General features: G+C 37.2%; 1 protein-coding gene across 3 annotated transcripts in view; it reads left to right on the top strand.

Moving 5' to 3' along the window:
- PARP8 (poly(ADP-ribose) polymerase family member 8) overlaps positions 1–18,965 on the top strand; it is a 116,992-nt gene that overhangs the window by 82,250 nt on the left and 15,777 nt on the right. For all 3 annotated transcript variants that reach the window (XM_085212543.1, XM_085212545.1, XM_085212544.1), the window contains 3 exons: positions 11,760–11,852; positions 17,129–17,254; positions 18,849–18,914. In XM_085212543.1, the coding sequence (XP_085068669.1) occupies positions 11,760–11,852; positions 17,129–17,254; positions 18,849–18,914 (285 nt within the window). The remainder of the gene's footprint in view (positions 1–11,759; positions 11,853–17,128; positions 17,255–18,848; positions 18,915–18,965) is intronic.

Here is an 18,965-nt window from a genome sequence, read left to right on the forward strand (position 1 = left end):
AGGGCCCCATCTAGCCTGGCCTTAAACACCTCCAGGGATGGGGCATCCACATCCTCCCTGGTAAGCTTGTTCCGGCACCTCATCACCCTCTCCGTGAAAAACTTCTCCCTGACGTCTAATCTAAATCCCTCATCCTTTAAAAACCATTTCCCCTTGTTCTTCGCTATCTGCCTGTGTAAAAAATTGCTTTCCCTCAGGTTTATAAACTCCCTTTAAATATTGGAAGGCAGCAATGAAATCTCCCAGCAGCCTTCTGTTTTCTAGGCTAAACAAGCCCAGCTCCCTCAGCCTGTCTTCCAGGAGAAGTGCTTCAGCCCTCTGGTCACTTTTGTGGACCCCCTATGAACGCTCTCCAAAAGCTCCACATCTTTCCTGTGTTGGGGGCCCAGACCTGGATGCAGTATTCCTGAGGGGGCCTCATGAGGGCAGAATGGTGAGGGACAATCGCCTCCTTCTTACTTTCAGGAAGGACCTTGCAGTTTAGAATTCTTGTTTCACTTATACTGTGAAAACTTCTTATCTAAAAAGACATTAAGTCTGTGGAAAACAGTGTTTAATATCAGTGTGTAAGTGATCTAATGTCTCATCTACCAGTTTTTTCACAATATGATCTGCAACTACACAAGAGTTGAAGCAGGTATCATCTATGAAGTCCTGTGGAACTAAATTCAGGAAGGTTACTGCCTACATAGTAGCAAAAGTAATGTCAGAGTCATCCCCTGTGTCACCAAGTGCTGCCAGTTAGGTATTCTGACAGTCAGCAAGTAGGCTGCTGTTAGGATTTGCAAAAGCATCTACAGTTTCAATTAATACCAATTCAGGACATGTAAAACCTTTGTACTTCTAGAAATGCTATGAGGCGCTTATTTGCCTCCTCAAGCTCAAATCTGCTTTTTAAAAACATGGTTTTCTGTCAGATCTTGTCAGATATTAGAAGGCTATGGAAAATGAACCAGTTCCTTGTCTTTGTCTTCAGATGTGCTATAATGCCTGCTACCTGTGACAAGAAAAGACTGAGTGAATTAGATAGAAAGCTTAGATGCTCTAATTATTTAAATGACTGGGTTTTATCTATCGTCCATAACACAAAGGAAACAGTAGGATTTCTTCCTGTTCACACAATGAACTATTGAAAACAAACAAATCGGAAAATCTAAAGTTAAAAAAAAAAAACCTTGTTTTCCCACCTTAGAAATCAAAATTCCTCAGAATGACTTTTCTCTAGGACATTTTCTTGGCATAAAGAGGGGACATTTTTACCATCCTTTTGAGAGTTTGTCAGTGCTTCAAAACAGTGAAAAGTGAAAACACGTTTGCATTAAACACATATTCCTCAGTGCCTTTGCAAGCAGAATAACCTAGCAAGCTTTGCAAAAATGAAAGGATGTCCTTATGTAACCCAAAGAGATGAAGATAGCAGGAGGAAATCTAGCATGCTCTGTGCGTGCTTGAATGACTGCAGAAGCAATATAGAGCCTCCATTAATCAGTCTATAGTTCTGTAGAAGGTGAGAAAGGATACTGGTTTGAATATAGCTTGAGTTTGCAAAGGATTCTGAGGAAATTTCTGCTTCGTTCTTCAGAAAGCCTTGGGAGAGTAGCCTGTAGTAGTCAATTGTAGGGTTTATATACATACTTTAGCTGCACATACATACATATGTGTATGCACCTCTGTCTTTTTATACATATATTGTATAAAGAAAATACATGTAAAAGGGATGGGGAATGACCCAATTGAAAGAATACTTTGCATGTAGTGCTGCTGCAACAGCAGATCTCAGAAATACAGTACTTTATTAAACAGAATGCCTGTAGGCTGTCATTAAGGGAAGGCTGCATGGGATCCAGCCTTATGTCATTTCATGTATCCCATTTGTAGTATCCCCAGCTTTCATAGGGATTTTAGAGTGCTTGTGGTTTTGAGGCCATGGTATCTTCTTCAGTTGTCATAAAGGTTTGAACCTTGCTACTGTCTGCTTTTATTTTTAGATTCTGTGTCTTGATTCCATTTTCTTCAGATAACCATGTCTCCATTTTATTACATTGACAGGCTTATCTAAAGCTGGTTGTATTGCAGAGAATGTCACCGACTACGTAACTCTGGATGATTCCCTGTTCTCTTCCTTTAAGGAATAGTTCATGTACACAAATGCTTGTGGGGATCATATCTGAGTGTACATTATGAGTTTTCTTTCACCCATTTGGACCTTTATTTAATGACAAGACATATGAATTTAAGAAAGCTTAGCAAAGTTATGGCTTGAGAAGTTCATTTTAAACATGTTTAGTCTAGATTTTCTGGTATTTATGCAGTTGCAAAGAAGCCAAACTCATTGATGCCAGTAAATAATTTGATTCTGCAGTACTGCTTGGTGTCAGCCTGACACATTTCCTGAACTGCAGCATAGTTTAATTAATTGCCTTGAAATGCAGCTTAAAATTTTAACAGTTGCTATCACACAATAATTACATTCTCTTAATACTTTAATACTTATCTCCTATGCCTTGGTGCAGTCTTTTGTGCTGGTTATTTAGGATTTATGCAATTTCGGTGATATCTTCAGGGCTGGTAAAGATTCCAAGTGAAGCTGTGAGTTAAGATTTTCCTTTCCGGAGATTTGTATTACAACCTGTATTTTTACCTTATTATACACTATCTTTCAGTCAGAATCTCTCTGTGCAAACTTTCTTCTGAGGACTGTGATTTCTTTTCCTAGATAACATTCTGGGGGAGGTGATCTTTTTTAATATCTGTTTCAATTTACTTCTGCTTTCTTAAAATCTTGACATCTTTCCCATAAGATAAGAGTAACTTGATGACAATGTCATGGTTTTTTTAAAGTTTAATTTAGGCACTATACCCATACGGCAGAAGTACCATTATATGGAAGAAGTCTGTTGTAAAACAGTGAATAGCAAAATTGCATACTTTCAAGTTCATGCTCATAAAATAGACGTGTTTTGCTCCAGAGCTCACAGTAACAATGCAAATACTTCCTGCTGGTTCAGGGATCCTGTAATAACACGGAAATTTTTTGTTGTTAGGCTCTCTTAATCTCTTACTGAGGATACGTAAAGAGGCTATCTTACTCAAGAGAATTAAGAGGAAATTCTTAATATTTCGCTTGGGAATTCCTGTTTGAAACAGATTATGGACCTTGCAGGACATCTACATCTGGACTCCAAATGTTCCCCAGTGTCCAGAAAATTTACCAGGTAGAGCCCCTGTATGTACTTTACAACTGTATGCATAAGTAGAATAGTTGAAGTAACTTCAAAACAGAAACATAATTTTTTCACAGGGAGCTGTGTTTGGATTAAGGGGATAGGGAAGGGCAAAGGTTCTCTAGAGTTGTCAAAGAGTACAATAGCACATCATGAAGTTGTAACATATTTTTATAAAAATCTGTGGTTCATTAACAAATTCCACACTTTAAAAAAAAAAAAAAAAAAGTCAGTGGTCAGTGAAGTTAGCAATTCCTCCATGTAGGTATTCACACCTTTTCTATACTAGATGAGGGTCAATATGCATTCTCCTTATAGCTTCTTTCTTTAGTATCTGTTTCAGGAGCACTAATCTAATCTTATCTAATGATTATTTGCAGTACACCCAAAGTTATGAATGCTAAAATGGATGCATAGAAATACATGCATATATAGATTGTCACTGAAAAATGGAGATTCCCTGAAACCACTTCAGGATATGTCTTTCTGCAAAAGCACAGTGAAAATTCAGTGAATATATAGATCCTAAGTAGGATCCTTTTGCATACCGTAGACCATGGTATTTCATGCAGTTATCTCTGATAATAACCTAAGTCCTGCATATTTCACTCTGCAAAAGGACAGAGAAACAGCCTTGAAATAATTAGTGAGGTTTGGAACTGCAGATATTATATCCAAATCTCCTTTTTTTTTTTTTTTTTTTTTGCCTGAAAAGAATCACAGAGAAACAGGCTGCTTCCTCCTGGAAGGCAACTTGTGTTGCACACCTCTCAGGGGCTCTGCGATCTGTCTCTTCTCAAGTAGCTCTTTGCTTAGCTCTGAAAAACAGTGGGAAGCATGAGGTCAGACATGGGTTTTGTGCTAAGAAGAGATGGAGAAGCTAGATGTAGTAAACATCATGAAAACAGCAAGTCTACTCACTTGAGTCATTCAACAGTGCCTCATGATTCTGTTTCTGAATTTATTTTCAAAACGGTTGTTTAGATCAATGAGATGAAAACAGTTATTTGTTTATAATTAATTGCCAGATTTTCCTCTTCAGTCATGAACTGTTCCAGAAACAAGCAGTTAAAAGTGAGTGAGCTCACATAGATTGTTAAAATAGTTAAATTATCATGATTTCTGGCTGGCTGAATAGCCAGACAATACTAGAAACTGACAGGAAATGTACTTCTGAGAGAAGTCTGTTCCTTTTTATAGTGCTTGAGGGAGTGGGCCCTTCCTGGGTAAAGCGTAAAGATACAAGTGTTTACAAAGAACCACAGACTGGTTGAGGTTGGTAGCCCTTCTGCATCCATCCAACCCCCTCTCAATCAGGGATACTCTGGTCCTTCTCAGGATGCCCAGAACCATATCCAGGCTGCTTTTGGAGATCTTCAAAGAGGAGACTGAATCTGTATGGGCAACCTGTGCCAGTGTTTGATAAAGCTTTAGATAATGCTATTTTCCTCTTCAGATGAAACTTAAGATAAAGAATAGGTAGAACTACTCCAGTATGAATGAATGAAAGGGACTAACTGTCCTTCAGAAGTCCTTGAAAACCATGTGATTTGGTTCATCTAAGCAAAAAAGAAGAAATGTATTTTGCAAAGCAGGTGTCATAAGATAGTAAATAAACTTGAGCATAATTTGGTTTTATATTAAAATATTATTAGCTTTTTGTTAATACAATGTGAAATTCTTCATGTTACTCCAGAGCTGTTAATAATATTGTACAGAAGAAATAAGTATTTTAATTAGTCAGCAGTTTTTGCTGACATCTTGTTTTAGAAATTCAGCATGCAGTAACTACTTTTATTACAAACAAATTTAACTACAGTGAGATCTCAAGTTATTAACAAAAATGATTATTACACTTAAGGATCTGATTTAAATAAGTATAATAAAAATATCCAGCTTCTTTTTAGTAGATCATAGGGTGTGTAGCTATTATCTATTCTGTATGCCTTCCAGATTTCCTTATCTGCCACTGGGATACAAGAGCTATTGGTAAATTGGTGCAAATTAAACATGACAAACAAACAAACAAACAAACAAACAAACAAAAACCTGGAAATTATTCAATAATATGTTTTTAAGAGGAAAAAAATAAAAAACTCTGGATATCAATAATTTCTCTTTGACTCAAGGAGTCTCTTTACAGTGCCATCTTGTGTTGAAATTTTAACTAAGACTTCTTTAGAACATAGCAGGAGATAGTAATAACAATTTTTAAAAAGCAGCAGACTTAAATACTGAAGCTAATTTGTTTGAAATTTATACTCTGGTGTAGACATTTCTGCTGTTTAAACATCTTTCCATAAAGTATGAATGATAAAAGTACTGTAAAACAGTATTTTAAATACCAGCAGTTTGTATTTACCTGTAAAAATAAGTACAGTATTTAAATTATAATTTGTATGTACTTTAATATTAATATTTGTATTTACTTGAATATTAATAATTTGTATTTAATTGAATATTAATAACCTTTTCAGAATATTTTGAATGAACATTTTTAGAATGTTTTTCATCCCAAAAAATTCAGTTATGATTTTTTATGATGAGTGGCAAATTGCTACGGACTGGTCTTGGATTACTGTGTCCTTCGAATGTTTATTTCTTAGGCACGTGTGAAACACAATGACACTGATGTTATACAATTAGCATGCCATTTAAGGGTGGGAGGCTTTTGAGGTGTCATTGTACTGTGGGGAAAAGTGTAGGTGTACAAACATGTTTATCTAGACTGGATTTTAACCAGGATGTTGGAGATGTTTTCTTTCTTGTGGAATGCGTGATCCTTCTTATCCTTAATCCATAATATAACCTGTTATCTCTTTCTATGAAAAAGCAGCTCCAGTTACAACCATTACTTTAGCAGAACATACTTCAATCACTTCATTGTTTATTGAGAGTAAAATGTATGTCTCATCTCGTAGCCAAGAACTTAACCTCAGCTCACCTTGCCCAGCTAGCACTTTATGTTGTTTGCTTATTTGCCACTATATAAGTATTTGGGATGACTGGAGAAAACAAACAAACAAACAAAATGTGGCTAAGGTATCCAAGCATCCAGAAATAAAAAGGAAGTCAGAAAGAAAATCTCAATCAACCGGCCTAAACAAACCCAAACAGAACAGGTGGTATTTCTTTCTCAGCCTCAGTCTATTCTCTCATCTTTCAACAAATTGTATCTGCTTACCACTGTGGTATCTCCAGTGTCTTTCAGCAATGTATTCCATGTATCACATGCATATTGTGAGGCTATTCAGTGAGCTTACCTTACGTATTTTTAGCCAGATAGGTTATTCAATAAATTATTCCTGCTCTCTGTCAGTGTGTATGCTGGGATAGAACTTAGCTTAGTGGTCTGACTTCATTTGTCAATTCAGGGCAAAAGTGTACTTTTTGGTAGTTGTCAGGTTTTAAAGCATTGCCTAGGTCAATGCAAGTTTAAGCTACCATATGCAGTTATATGGTTAAGTATTTAATTTTGAATGTTTATTTTAAAATGTATATTTTAGTGTAAATCAGAAGCCTGCTAATAAGAGTTATTAAAATAGAAGTCTAAATTTTAATTTTAATAAATCAAAGTATTTTAATTCACTGTGTGTTAGTGTCAGCTGGTTTACTGGGAAGTATAAACCATGGTATAGTAGGAAGATGAGCATTTCAATTATGTTAGAAAATAATCATTATTAATTAAAATTGCTTGAACTCTGAATCTTGATGAAACTTAGTGTAGAGTTAATGGTAATTCTAGATGGCTTCTGTAATGATTTAATTAAGTACAAAACTCATACAGCTTAGACTCTTAAATCTTTGCCTTGTAATTCTGTGAAAGTGAGTTCTAAGAGATGCATTATCTACAACCTTTTGGCTTATCATTTTTCAAATGTGGTAATGGTATCCTTGTGGGCCTGAATGTAATTGATCTGTAGGTACTGTGAACTCACTCAGGTATTAAAGCATTAGCAGCCAGTCATACTTTGCCTTTCTTTACAAATGTTACTAAATCTAAAAATCCATCTCTCTCACAAACTGAGAAATAAACCTGAAAATCTTGAGAGCTCCTTTGCAAAAGAAACCTTTACTTACCAATCTTCTTTCCTCACTTCCTACTTTCTTTTGCCCTTCTGTCCCCTTCTCAGCCCCTCTACACATTTTGAATATTGATGCAGCTCTGTTATATCCTCATCCTTCTTTTGAGACTAATGAAGAGGAAGAATTTCCTCCTGCAGAAAAAAACTAACCATTATGTGGTTGAATCTGGGAAACAGAACATGGATTTAAAGATACATTTCATTTCCGCTGCTTATTCTTTTCATTAGGAGAAGTTGGATGTTCGCTAATGGTTTCACCTTTACCATCTGTTGCACTTAATGATGCTGAGGCTCTGAGCTTTCCCTGAGCTTCTCTTTTTAGATCAGGATTTTTTAGGTGTGTCAGTCATACTGCAGCCTCATTAGTGTGTGCGTGACTTCCCCTAGGACATAGGAGAAGGTTGCACATTGCTCTTCCGAGAACAGCTGCAGCACACATCAGAAAATAGCGAGATAGATCAATATCCAGAAGGAAGGTTTCACCTTTTTTGAATTGGAGAATGTCAGGAAAACATTTTAAGTAATGTGTGAGTCCTGGAATCAGAATATGTCATAGTAGCTGGATAGTTTGCCTGTCTGCCATTCACAGTCATGGTTGTCAGGAGTGATTCTTATGTTGTCTCATGAAGAAACTTTGAGCCTTTTTTCTTTCTAGCAGCTATGGATCAGTACCACGGAGCATGCAAAAACTGGAGATGGCTGAAGAAAACTCTGAAAGCCTTGCTCTCATTAAAAAAAAAAAAAGGCTTTCTGCTTCTGTCAGTGCCTTCTGCTTCTGAGCATTTGCAGACTCAGGTTAACTGTCCAGTTATTATTTTCCATTGTCTATTTTCTGTTATTCCCACTGGAATAATTATCCTGCTAAGTAATCTTCCAGCACCCTAATCTTCACTTAGATAATAGTTTTGTGTAAGTCAATGGCCTTATTTTAATTTTCTCCCTTCAAATTTAATACAAAGTATGTGTGAAAGCACCTTCTGCTGTTCAAGGAGAAGTAAAACTGCACTCTAATTATTGGACATCAAAGTTGCCTAGACAGACAGCTCTGGGGGTCTTCAAAGTGATGGCTGTATTTGGTAAAATTCTACATATTTGTAAGACTGCACTGTCAGGCAAGTTTCAAGTCTGGAAATGTATGTTTAAGTGTATAAACCATATTTAGGTATGTATTTCCCCCTTTGAAACTAGTAGTATAATATAGGCTGAGTATTGTGTACCTTTATGTCTATGGGTCCACATCAGCAAGATCTCGTCTTTATTTTCATGTGTGTATGTGAATATTCTTAAAAACTTCAGCCTACTGAGTTACTGCTTCTAGTTACATGGCCTTAAACCAAAGTGAAAGTATCAAAAAATGACAAGTGTCACATTTATAAATATATTATTGTTGTAGTTATTGCATGTGTACTGTGGCCAGGTGCATTTCTCGTATTTGTGTTACAGAGTGAGAACAAGACTGTTTCTGTCTCATGGGCTCACATCCAATCATGAGCGTAGAGACAAGTGGATGCAATGTACTAGCAGTAGGTGAAATACAAGAAGCAATATAAGAGCTGCTCTGAACCCCTGTTCTACCATAAAGCTTTTGATTTTCTTCAAGCTTTTTCTTCTAGAATTAATTTATTATCTTCATTTTTTTTTTCGTTGATTGTAGCATGCACAATTATGGACAAAATCAAAATGAAGTAATCTGTCACTAAGATCATAACATGCTAAAAGCTGTTGGAAAGTCTGCTTCTTAATTTTAAGCAAATTTTCATTTTGGAGGGAAGAGTTTCAATTTCGAGGGAAAGGAAAGAGTTTAAATGCTTGATCCTAATTAATGGTTGAAGGAAGGTACTTTGAAGTAGCCATACCAACATCTCTTGGAACACTCTAGTAACACATCTCTGAAAATTAAGTTAAAAGCTTCTGATGGTGTTAGATTGAGACGACTATCAGAAACAAGGCCCAAAAGTGCTGTGAAAATGGCTGCAGTTCAGGTAAAAAGGCATCCGGAGTGGGTGGCAGGCCATTGAAGTGTCTGGATAGCTCAAGGATTGTCATTATTTTCCCCATCAGACTGACAAAGCCCTGACGTTTTCATGTAATGTAAAACTGCATATTTGCTCCAGCTTTTAGTTGAAGACAGTATGTAGAATGCAGAGGTTGTATAGAGTTCAGTTTTTCTATGTAGTTCTTTTTTTTTTTTTTTCATTCAACCAATGCTACTTCAAGCAGAGATTTCCTCCGTTCTGAATATAGACATACTTAGCCAAGAAAATGCTAGAAAAATGTAGTGAGTAGTGAGTCAAGAAAGATAAATTTAGACTGGAGGTACCTTACATTCTAATAGTAAATTTAAGAAATCTGTGAGAATAATCTGGATATGCTGTTTATTATTTACTAGAATACTGTGCAACAAAACCATGTGGCTTCCGGAAGGATTTGTTTCTCAGATAGAAATGAGTTTGATGAAACTCATTTTCATAACAGGGAAAAGTTGTTCTTTGTTCGTGTTTTGAAAGGGATTGACAAAGTTAGTGAAGCAGTTCCTCTGGCTTTATTATCATGTAATTTATATTTATATCACACTACATCATGAGGTTCGAGGGAGTACTTTGGATGAGTTGACTGACTTGAAAGAGTTTATGTTCAATATTGAGGTATCTTCTGCAATTATATAGTCTAAATATTGAAATACATGCCACTAGATTTTAGCAAACTTGGAAATGTGGTGATTCTTTTCTCTGTGTTTCTGAAAATCTTATCAGCATTGCCTTGTGAAGTTTTATTCTAAAAATATTCAGTAGGCATAAATATTTATCAAATACATAAAGTCAAAAGAATTATATAATCTATCAGTGATTTAAGTTCTTCTTGAGAAGTCAGATTTTGGTGCCTTTGAAACACACAGTTCTCCAGCCTTGAGTTCTTAGCCCCAGTGTCCGCTTGAGCGAAAATGTTCTTTGGAATGTCAGACAGTGATGATTTTCCTTCCATTCATTGTCTTTAAATCTGAAGGTAATATACTTTGTTGAGGGTTCAAACAAAGTATGATAACAATAAGTTAATGCCTTTTTTTCATGGCAGGCATGGCTAAATTGATTATTATGCCTGTGCAGTATTACAACTGATTATGATAGTCACAATAACAGTGCCACCATGCTTCCCCAAATAAGCAAGTGATTGAACCACCTTCTCAAAGTGAAAACCTTAGAATAATGACAATAATAAATACTTTTTGTCTTGCATGCAGTGGCACCGTGAATTGGATCATGTTAGGCTTCATCTGCTGCCTAATGCAATGTAACGGCAGATAAAATAAATCAAATGGATGACACTCTATTAGACTTGAAAGATGATAGCTCTTGTAAAGCAATTGATGTGGGAATATGTCAATGCAGTACATCTCAGATTTTTATTGAAGTCTAGAATCTTTGAAAATGAAGAAATGCATATTTTAACAGCTGTGAAACAAGTGACTACAAATACAGCAGTATGCTTATTACTGACAAGCTTTTTCCTAAGACAGAAATCAGCGACATTTTATGTTTATTTGTGTGCTTGATAGCTTTCTTTCCCTGCAAGGGCATCTTAGAGGCACTGGCTTGAACTTCGAAGCAAATTGTTGTGAATCACTTTAATGATTATCATGGTAGCTAGACTCAGATTTTAGTTACAAAAGCCCAGAAGTGCCTTTTTAGAGATCATTTGTAAGTGTTGGTGAGTTAGGATTTAATAACATAATTTCAAGCAAATAGCATACAAAAATATTGTTTGCATTGTAATAAGCTGTTTTTATTGAAGTCAATTTTAAGGAATGTTTTATCTGATTTTTCTTGCAAATGTTTGTTCATTTTGAATGGTTATTACAATTCACTCTGTATGTTTCATTACTTGAGCATTTTAAGAGTTGATTTACTAATTATTTTTCAATGAATAAGTGTACAGTTTCTGTAAGAGTTGTTAACAATTAGGAAGCATATTAAGAAATACCCATTCCCTTTACTTAAAGCTGTGGGGTTTTTTTTATTTCTCTTTTATATGCCTCATGAATGTGGAAAGCTCAAGTCTCACTTAATTTGCAGAATTTTAACTATGGTTTTATTTAATCATTGTGATGGAATTATGAATCTTTTTTTAAGATAAGGAAAAGAATGTTTCCACAGGAGCAGGTTTTTGTGTGTGTGCTTTTTTTTTAAATATATTTAGAAGAAGCTTCATGCTCCATTATGTAAAAATAACGTATAGCATTCCCTGAATACAGTGTTTATTCAATGAAAATAAAATTCAATGTATTTTCCAGAATGATTGATAGGCGCTTATTATTTGAAACTAACGTTGCAGTTAATATCTGGAGAACAGAGTTAACATTAAGTAGGTTTGTTCTCTGATGTAGGTATTGCATGATAAAACCAATAACCCCAAATTAGAACAAAAATATAATTAATTCTTTTCTTCTGTGCAGCCCACTGTTTGTGAACGGGAGCTCTGTGTATTTGCTTTCCAAACATTAGGAGTAATGAATGAAGCTGCTGATGAAATCGCAACTGGGGCTCAGGTAGAATTATCTAATCCTTGTTGCACATCTAATTGTCTATAGTATGTATAGTGTTTTCAGTCTCTTTTAAAATTTATTTTGATTGTACTCTTTGGTAAGTATTATTTATTTGTGCAGTCTTACAGCTGTAAATACACTGTTCTATGCATGACATTTTCAAATTTTACTAATGAGGTGCTTCCATTGTTTTCCTTCCATGTAATTAGAGTAACCCTGTTTTCTTCTGTTGCGTTCAATTAGGTCACCTGGGTTGTTAATAAAGGTAGCTGTTCTCATCTGCAGATAATTCCCATTTATTTTCACCTAATGAGCCATTACTACTCACATGCAATTAATAAGCAACTTCCTGTTCATTGGGGTTGGGATATAGCTATCCACTGAGCATCTGTTGTTTTGATCATTAAATAACAGTCGGAAAGTCCTTACTGATGTTGCTACATGGACTTTTTTTTTCCCCTTCTCAAGGAATAGAAATTTAACATAGTCTTGCTTCCTGACTCAATTACTCATTTCAATTATATATTTATTTTTAACCATGTAATTACTTGACTTTCATGATTTTAAATATGCCTTAAATGAAGTATTTTAAGCTGTGTTTCCAAATCACCATTTAAATTTAGTTTACAGTAGTTGTAGGTTTTCAGTAAATTCAGAAGTTAAAATGACCTTTTAAGTTCTTATGGAAGAATGCATTTCTTTCTAATTACCTAAATATGTGTAACTGACTGTGTCCTTTTGCAATGAGCACACCGTTTTTTTGGAAGAACAGAGATTCAGTTCAGTTAGCTTTAACTAGCACTAGTGAGTCTAACCTCTGGAAATAAACTATTTGGCTAAGTGCCTTTAGTCCTTTCCTCAGAAGAAGAAACTTGGATCAGCATACTGCAGCTTCTTCACTTGAGAACATAGTTATGTAGGATCTGAACGGCAGCTCATCATAAAAACAGAGAGGTGCACTGATGAAATCTCTCTTCACCAGCCTGAAGTCCTCCGAAGACCTCAGTTATGTCATTCTGTGGAGCTGGAATTTTATTTTCTGAATGTACAAATATTTACGTGGTACTTAAGTACACAAACTAGCTCTTACTTCTCTTCAAATACAGCTGACGGGAGAGGTGGTCCTTGTTAATTCTCATGGTATGTTTTGGGAGATCTTACTGCAGACATATGCAGAATTAGCACTGGATCTCTAGAGCACCTCTTCATCTACTTTTTCAAAGAGTGCTGAATTTTTTCCAGTTTATAACAATGCTTTAGAGAGGCAGAATGAGGTTTTGTTGATTGTCTTACTGGACTTTGGTGACTAAATTTTGCTGAGTCTCACTGTAGTGATATCATCATACTCAGTGCATTGCATCTGATCTGGCTGAGCTATTTTTCCTATTTGCAGAAAGAATTCAATACTTTTAGGATTTGATTCATCTCAGCTGTTTTTGACATTAGTTTAGGGTGGTGTGAATCACAGCATAGAGTATCAGCACGGCAGTGATTTCCTTCATGGGCTGTGAAGAGAGCCTCACTTGACTATCCAGTATGTTTCATCAGACGAATCTTCCTCCAGGTCTTCAAACCATTTTGTGAAGTGAAAAGCTCTAAATGCATATTCTCATTATTGGAAAACACATTCTGATTTTTGTGCTGTGCTTCAAACTAGTTCTCCTAAAGTAGACATTGTGTCAGTTCCAATATTTTGATGGTTTCTTAATAACAAGAGACTACTTCCCAAAACTTTCAAGCCTGAATTCACCTTGCCTTATATTAGTCATGGTCTAAATGTCTGAAAATTAAATACCTGACTTTTTTGTTTGGACTTCCTTCAAACATTCTTGATGGAGAGAGGCACTAAAAGACTTATGTAATATGAGAGATTTGTCATCATGAAACATCATTTTTTCCTCCTTGAAAATATTTAAATCCTAACTCAAGTTCTTCAGTACCCACTGTTAAGCAAGAGGAAGATTATATCTGGCTATGGGCATTTAGTCAATCCACAGCACATCCTATTACCAGGGAACACACACGTGCACCTGTGTTATAACTTTTGATTTAGACTTATCTGCAAGTTTCACCTATTTCATGTTCCATCATCTCAAAATGATCTCAGAGGAAATCAGGGGATTAATTAGTCCTAATCTATGCAGAGTTTCCCCACATTAAAGCAATCTGATGGTATCATGGTGGGAGAGAAAACAGAAGTCAATAGTTGCTTTAATGAAGGGTTTGGGATGCTGTAGAACCTATAAGAGCTGTGCCAGTTTTGAAACAGTGGCCCGCTGTGCAAGTAATAATGCAAGACAACTTTGGATCACTGTGTCTGGGGACTAAGACAACTCTTCACTATTAATGTCTGGCAACTGAAAGCAAAGGAGTGCTTGTGAGAAGCAAGGTGTATGAACTCTGGCTCAGTTTCATGGTAATACATTTACACAGTTGCAGGCCTAGCTGCCTGACCTGGCTGTATATAAAGACTCCCATTCTCCTTTGCAAATACTAATACATATGCTCCATTTTGAATCATCCATCACTCTTGTAGCTATTATAAACTGAAAAGATATTAGAATAGCAGAGAGAGGAATGATTATTTAGATAACTTCATTTTTGAATATATTTGAGGTATTTTAAAACAGAGAAAATTGTTCATTCATGCTAAAGAAGCAGAGGAGGAGAATGGTGACAGTATGACTCATTGAAGCAGAGTTGCTTTTTCCTCTCTTTATGATTCTTATTTCCACTCTTCTCTAAAGAGCCATCATTTTTATTTCCTCCAGATGATCAGATACAATGGCAGACATATAATAACTTCTAGAATGGCTTGAGCTGTGAAATGAGATCTGATCCATCTGGGACTGTAGGAGGAACTGGGGATGCCTACTGAGTACAGCTCATCTTGGCTTCTTGTTTCTTTCATGGAAAAGTCTGTTTTTACAGAGGCATGTTTTCAGAAGTCACAGAGAAATTGGGGGAAATAAGCCTATTTGCAGATAAATTTTTATGTAGCAACCTTGAATTTCATTATGAGCTGGATTTAGGTTTCACAGCTGCCAGAAAGCCACTGTTTCTGCGGCTGTGGTCTCCTTTTAGCTTCTGAATTACTAATTTAGAAACATTTAAATCACAAATTGTGTATGTGCCTACATGGACATGAATGCATGCCTGTACACATTACACACATGATCTTACATGATTTTGGAAATAAGTATTTAAATGGACTTATAGTTACAGAATCACAGAATCACAGAATGGCCAGGGTTGGAAGGGACCTCAACGATCATGAATCTCCAACCCTCTGCCACATGCAGAGCCACCAACCTCCCCATTTAATACTAGACCAGGCTGCCCAGGGCCCCATCCAGTCTGGCCTTAAGCACCTCCAGGGACGGGGCATCCACAGCATCTCTGGGCAGCCTGTTCCAGCACCTCACCACTCTCTCTGTAAAGGCATCCAACCTAAATCTTCCCTCCCTCAAGTTAAAACCATTTTCCCTTGTCCTGCTGTTATCTACCGTTTCAAAGAATTTATTCCCCTCCTGCTTGTAGGCTCTCTTTAGGTACTGAAAGGCAGCAGTGAGGTCACCCTGCGCTTCTTTTCTCCAGGCTGAACAAGCCCAGCTCCCTCAGCCTGTCTTTGTAGGAGAGGTGCTCCAGCCCCCTGATCATCTTTGTGGCTCTCCTCTGGACCCTCTCCAATGACTTTCTGTCTTTCTTGTACTGGGGGCTCCAGATCTGGACACAGTACTGCAGATGGGGCCTCACTAGGCAGAGTAGAGAGGGACAATCACCTTCCTCTCCCTGCTGGCCACTCCTATTCTGATGGAGGTATCCTGATTCAGGACACCATTTGCTTTCAGAGCTGCAAGAGCACACTGCTGGCTCATGTTCAGCTATTCATCCATCAGGACCCCCAAGTCCTTCTCTGCGGAGCTGCTCTCAGGGACTGCTCCTTCCAGTCTGTATAGATGCCTGGGATTCCTCTGCAAAACCTTGCTCTTGGCTTTGTTGAACCTCATTAGGTTCACGCAGGCCCACCTTTCAAGCCTGTTGAGGTCCCTCTGGATGGCATCCCTTCCTTCCACCGTGTCAACCGCACCACTCAGCTTGGTGTCATCAGCAAACTTGCTGAGGGTGCACTCCATTCTGTCATCGATGTCATTGATAAAGATGTTAAAGAGCACTGCTCCCAATACAGACCTCTGGGGGATGCCGCTCGTTATCAGCCTCCACCTAGACATAGAGCCATTGATGACCACCCTTTGTCTGCGGCCTTTCAATCAATTTCTTATCCATCGAGTGGTCCACCCATCAAATCCACATTCCTCCAATTTGGAGATAAGGATGTGGTGGGGGACCATATCAAAGGCCTTGCTCAAGTCCAGATAAATGACATTGGTCACCTTTCCCTTGTCCGTCAATGCCGTCACTCCATCATAGAAGGCCACCAGATTGGTGAAGCATGACCTTCTCTTGGTGAAGCCATGCTGGCTGTCTTAGATCACACGCTCATTTGTCATGTGATCAAGCATGTTATCCAGGAGGATCTGTTCCATGATCTTCCCAGGCACAGAGGTGAGACTCACCAGCCTGTAGTTCCCAGGGTCCTCCTTGCTCCCTTTCTTGTAAATGGGAGTGACATGACGTGACCCTTCTTCCAGTCATCCAGGACTTCACGTGACAGCCACGACTTTTCAAATATAATGGAGGATATGATGATGATGTGATAGTTAAGTATTACAGAAAGAAAAAAGAAGAACTGGACTCCTAGTAGGAGTTGTGCAAATGACTTTTAAATCACAGCACTGTTCTGGATTTAGCAGAAGCAGTGTTTACTAGTGTTTCTATGATTACAATGTTCAGAAGAACAGAAGGCAGTGGTACAGATTCACAAACCCTTCCTCTTTCTTGAGCAGCATTCTTCATTGACGTTTACTACACAAGGCTACACAGATCTAGCGTGACTTCATTTCCCCGAAGAATGAATTTAATCCAGGTATTAGCACATGGACAAGAGAAAAAGCAGGACTACAAGGAATGTATCTAGTATACTTAAGACCAGATACTGGTCTTACTAATGCACCTGGAATAATATACCTGGTTTAGACCCAAAGCCTTTTGAGGTCAGTGGAAGAGTGGCAGTCATACTTATTTCTTGTCAATGGCGTGGTTTGGATGATATAATTAGTAATGAAATAGGGTATTTCTAGAATGTATAGAATAAAGAAGACTGGATATTACAATAAGAAAGTAAATATATTGAATAATTTTTTTTTCTTCATCTCTAGGTAGTTGATCTATTAGTATCAATGTGTCGGTCTGCATTAGAGTCACCTAGGAAAGTTGTTATTTTTGAGCCATATCCTTCTGTAGTTGATCCTAATGATCCTCAGATGCTGGCCTTTAACCCTAGGGTAAGTAGTTATCTTTGATTATGTCACAGTTTGGTTTTAATCATTTCTTAGGTTTCAAAGCAAGCCTTATTCTGGAGGGTCCTTTACTAGAAAAGTGTAACTCCAGCATATAATGTAAGCATGTGATTGTTTTCAGAACTCAATACTTTTTTTTTAGTCATCTCTGAGGTGTTTACAAATAAACTGTAAATTCTGTTTAAAGTTATGAAGTCTTGAAGCCAAAAACTTATTTTAAGATACTAATTGTAGTTGAGAAAATGTTGTTTTTTTGTTTTTGTTTTTTTTTCTTTTGTGTCTTTCTCTCAATGTACACATTGGACCCAGAGAAAGATTGCTTTTAGGAGATGTAGGCGACAGAGATTTTTAGTCTAGCTTGTTATTCATGAAGTGGTTATTATTGTCATCTCACTTTCCCACTGCAAACTGTTGCCCTTAAACTGAATTTTGGCAGATATTGGACACAAGAATAGAATTTGGTACAACTGTCAAATTTAGATTGTTTGCTCCTCAAGCTGCAAATGCTGCCTCTCAGGGAAGCCCTAGGAAAGCTGTGAACCCAATATAGATTACCTGAGCCCTCCTCAAGGGTGTAAATGGGGACTTTGGATGTCCTATATGGGGATGCATTTCACTTCCTGAACAAAGGCCAACTAGCAGTGATTCTTCCTCAGAGGAAGGGGTGAGTATAATCTGTAGCACACAGGCAGAATTGACAAAGAGGCTGATAAGGAGACAGGTAGCTTGGACAGGGCAAGGGTGTAAAGTGGTGTAAGAAAGGTGAAAGCTCATCGTAGAATCATTAAAGGTTGGAAAATGTAAAAGACCTGTAAGATGATCTAGTCCAAACATCAGTTCATCACAGCCATGATGGGAGAGGAGCAAGGAGGGCCCAAGGAGGCGTGGCCCACTCTGTCTCCTCCCAGCTTCTTGCCAGTATGAATGAGGTGAAAGCCTCTGGGCAGGGGTTGGCTAGACCCAAAGATAAGTGAAGGTGCAGTGAGGTTCCCAAAAGTGATGTGGCCTGTGAAGCTGATGAAGCACACAGTGTCAAGCTCATCTGCTCAGAAAAGATGGAATTCCCTGTTGGTTGTTCCCAGGCAGGGCGCAGGCAAAGGTCAGAGTCAGGCAAGGCAGAGCAGAGAAACAGCTGGACAACCTCTGATGTTTTATAAATCTGTTAGCAAAGTAAATTCATCTGCTTATTTAGCATTTTATTTAGCAGTGTTTGTTAATTGCGTACTTAATAGCAGCTCATTATCTGAGTAACTGGCAGTGCCTATATGTAGCTACAAATATTTGTTTAAAAAGTGACCAGATCTTTTAAGTGAGTTACCTTGTTGTATGCTTGAGTCTAGTGACATTCAAAGAACAATCATCATGGTAATATTTTTTTTTCCTGTAGTTTTCCTGCACTATGAATGAAAAAATCTGTACATGAATAAAGTGGAAGGAAACTTGCTTAAAAAATACAAAACAATTGGTTTACTGAACATTCATTCTAACTTTGATTTTATACAGAATCAAAAAAATTGAGGGTTTTGTACTACTAAAGACCAATAGTCTTAATGTATTTTCTTATTTTATTTTACATCAGAAGAAGAATTATGACCGAGTCATGAAAGCGTTGGATAGTATAACTTCTATTAGAGAGATGACACAGGTGAGTTTAAAAATGTTTACATAACATAACAGCTGTTTCTAGAACTAGGAG

Source organism: Meleagris gallopavo, chromosome Z (genome assembly GCF_905368555.1).
Source record: "Meleagris gallopavo chromosome Z, MGAL_WU_HG_1.1, whole genome shotgun sequence".
NCBI classification, from domain to species: Eukaryota; Metazoa; Chordata; class Aves; order Galliformes; family Phasianidae; genus Meleagris; species Meleagris gallopavo.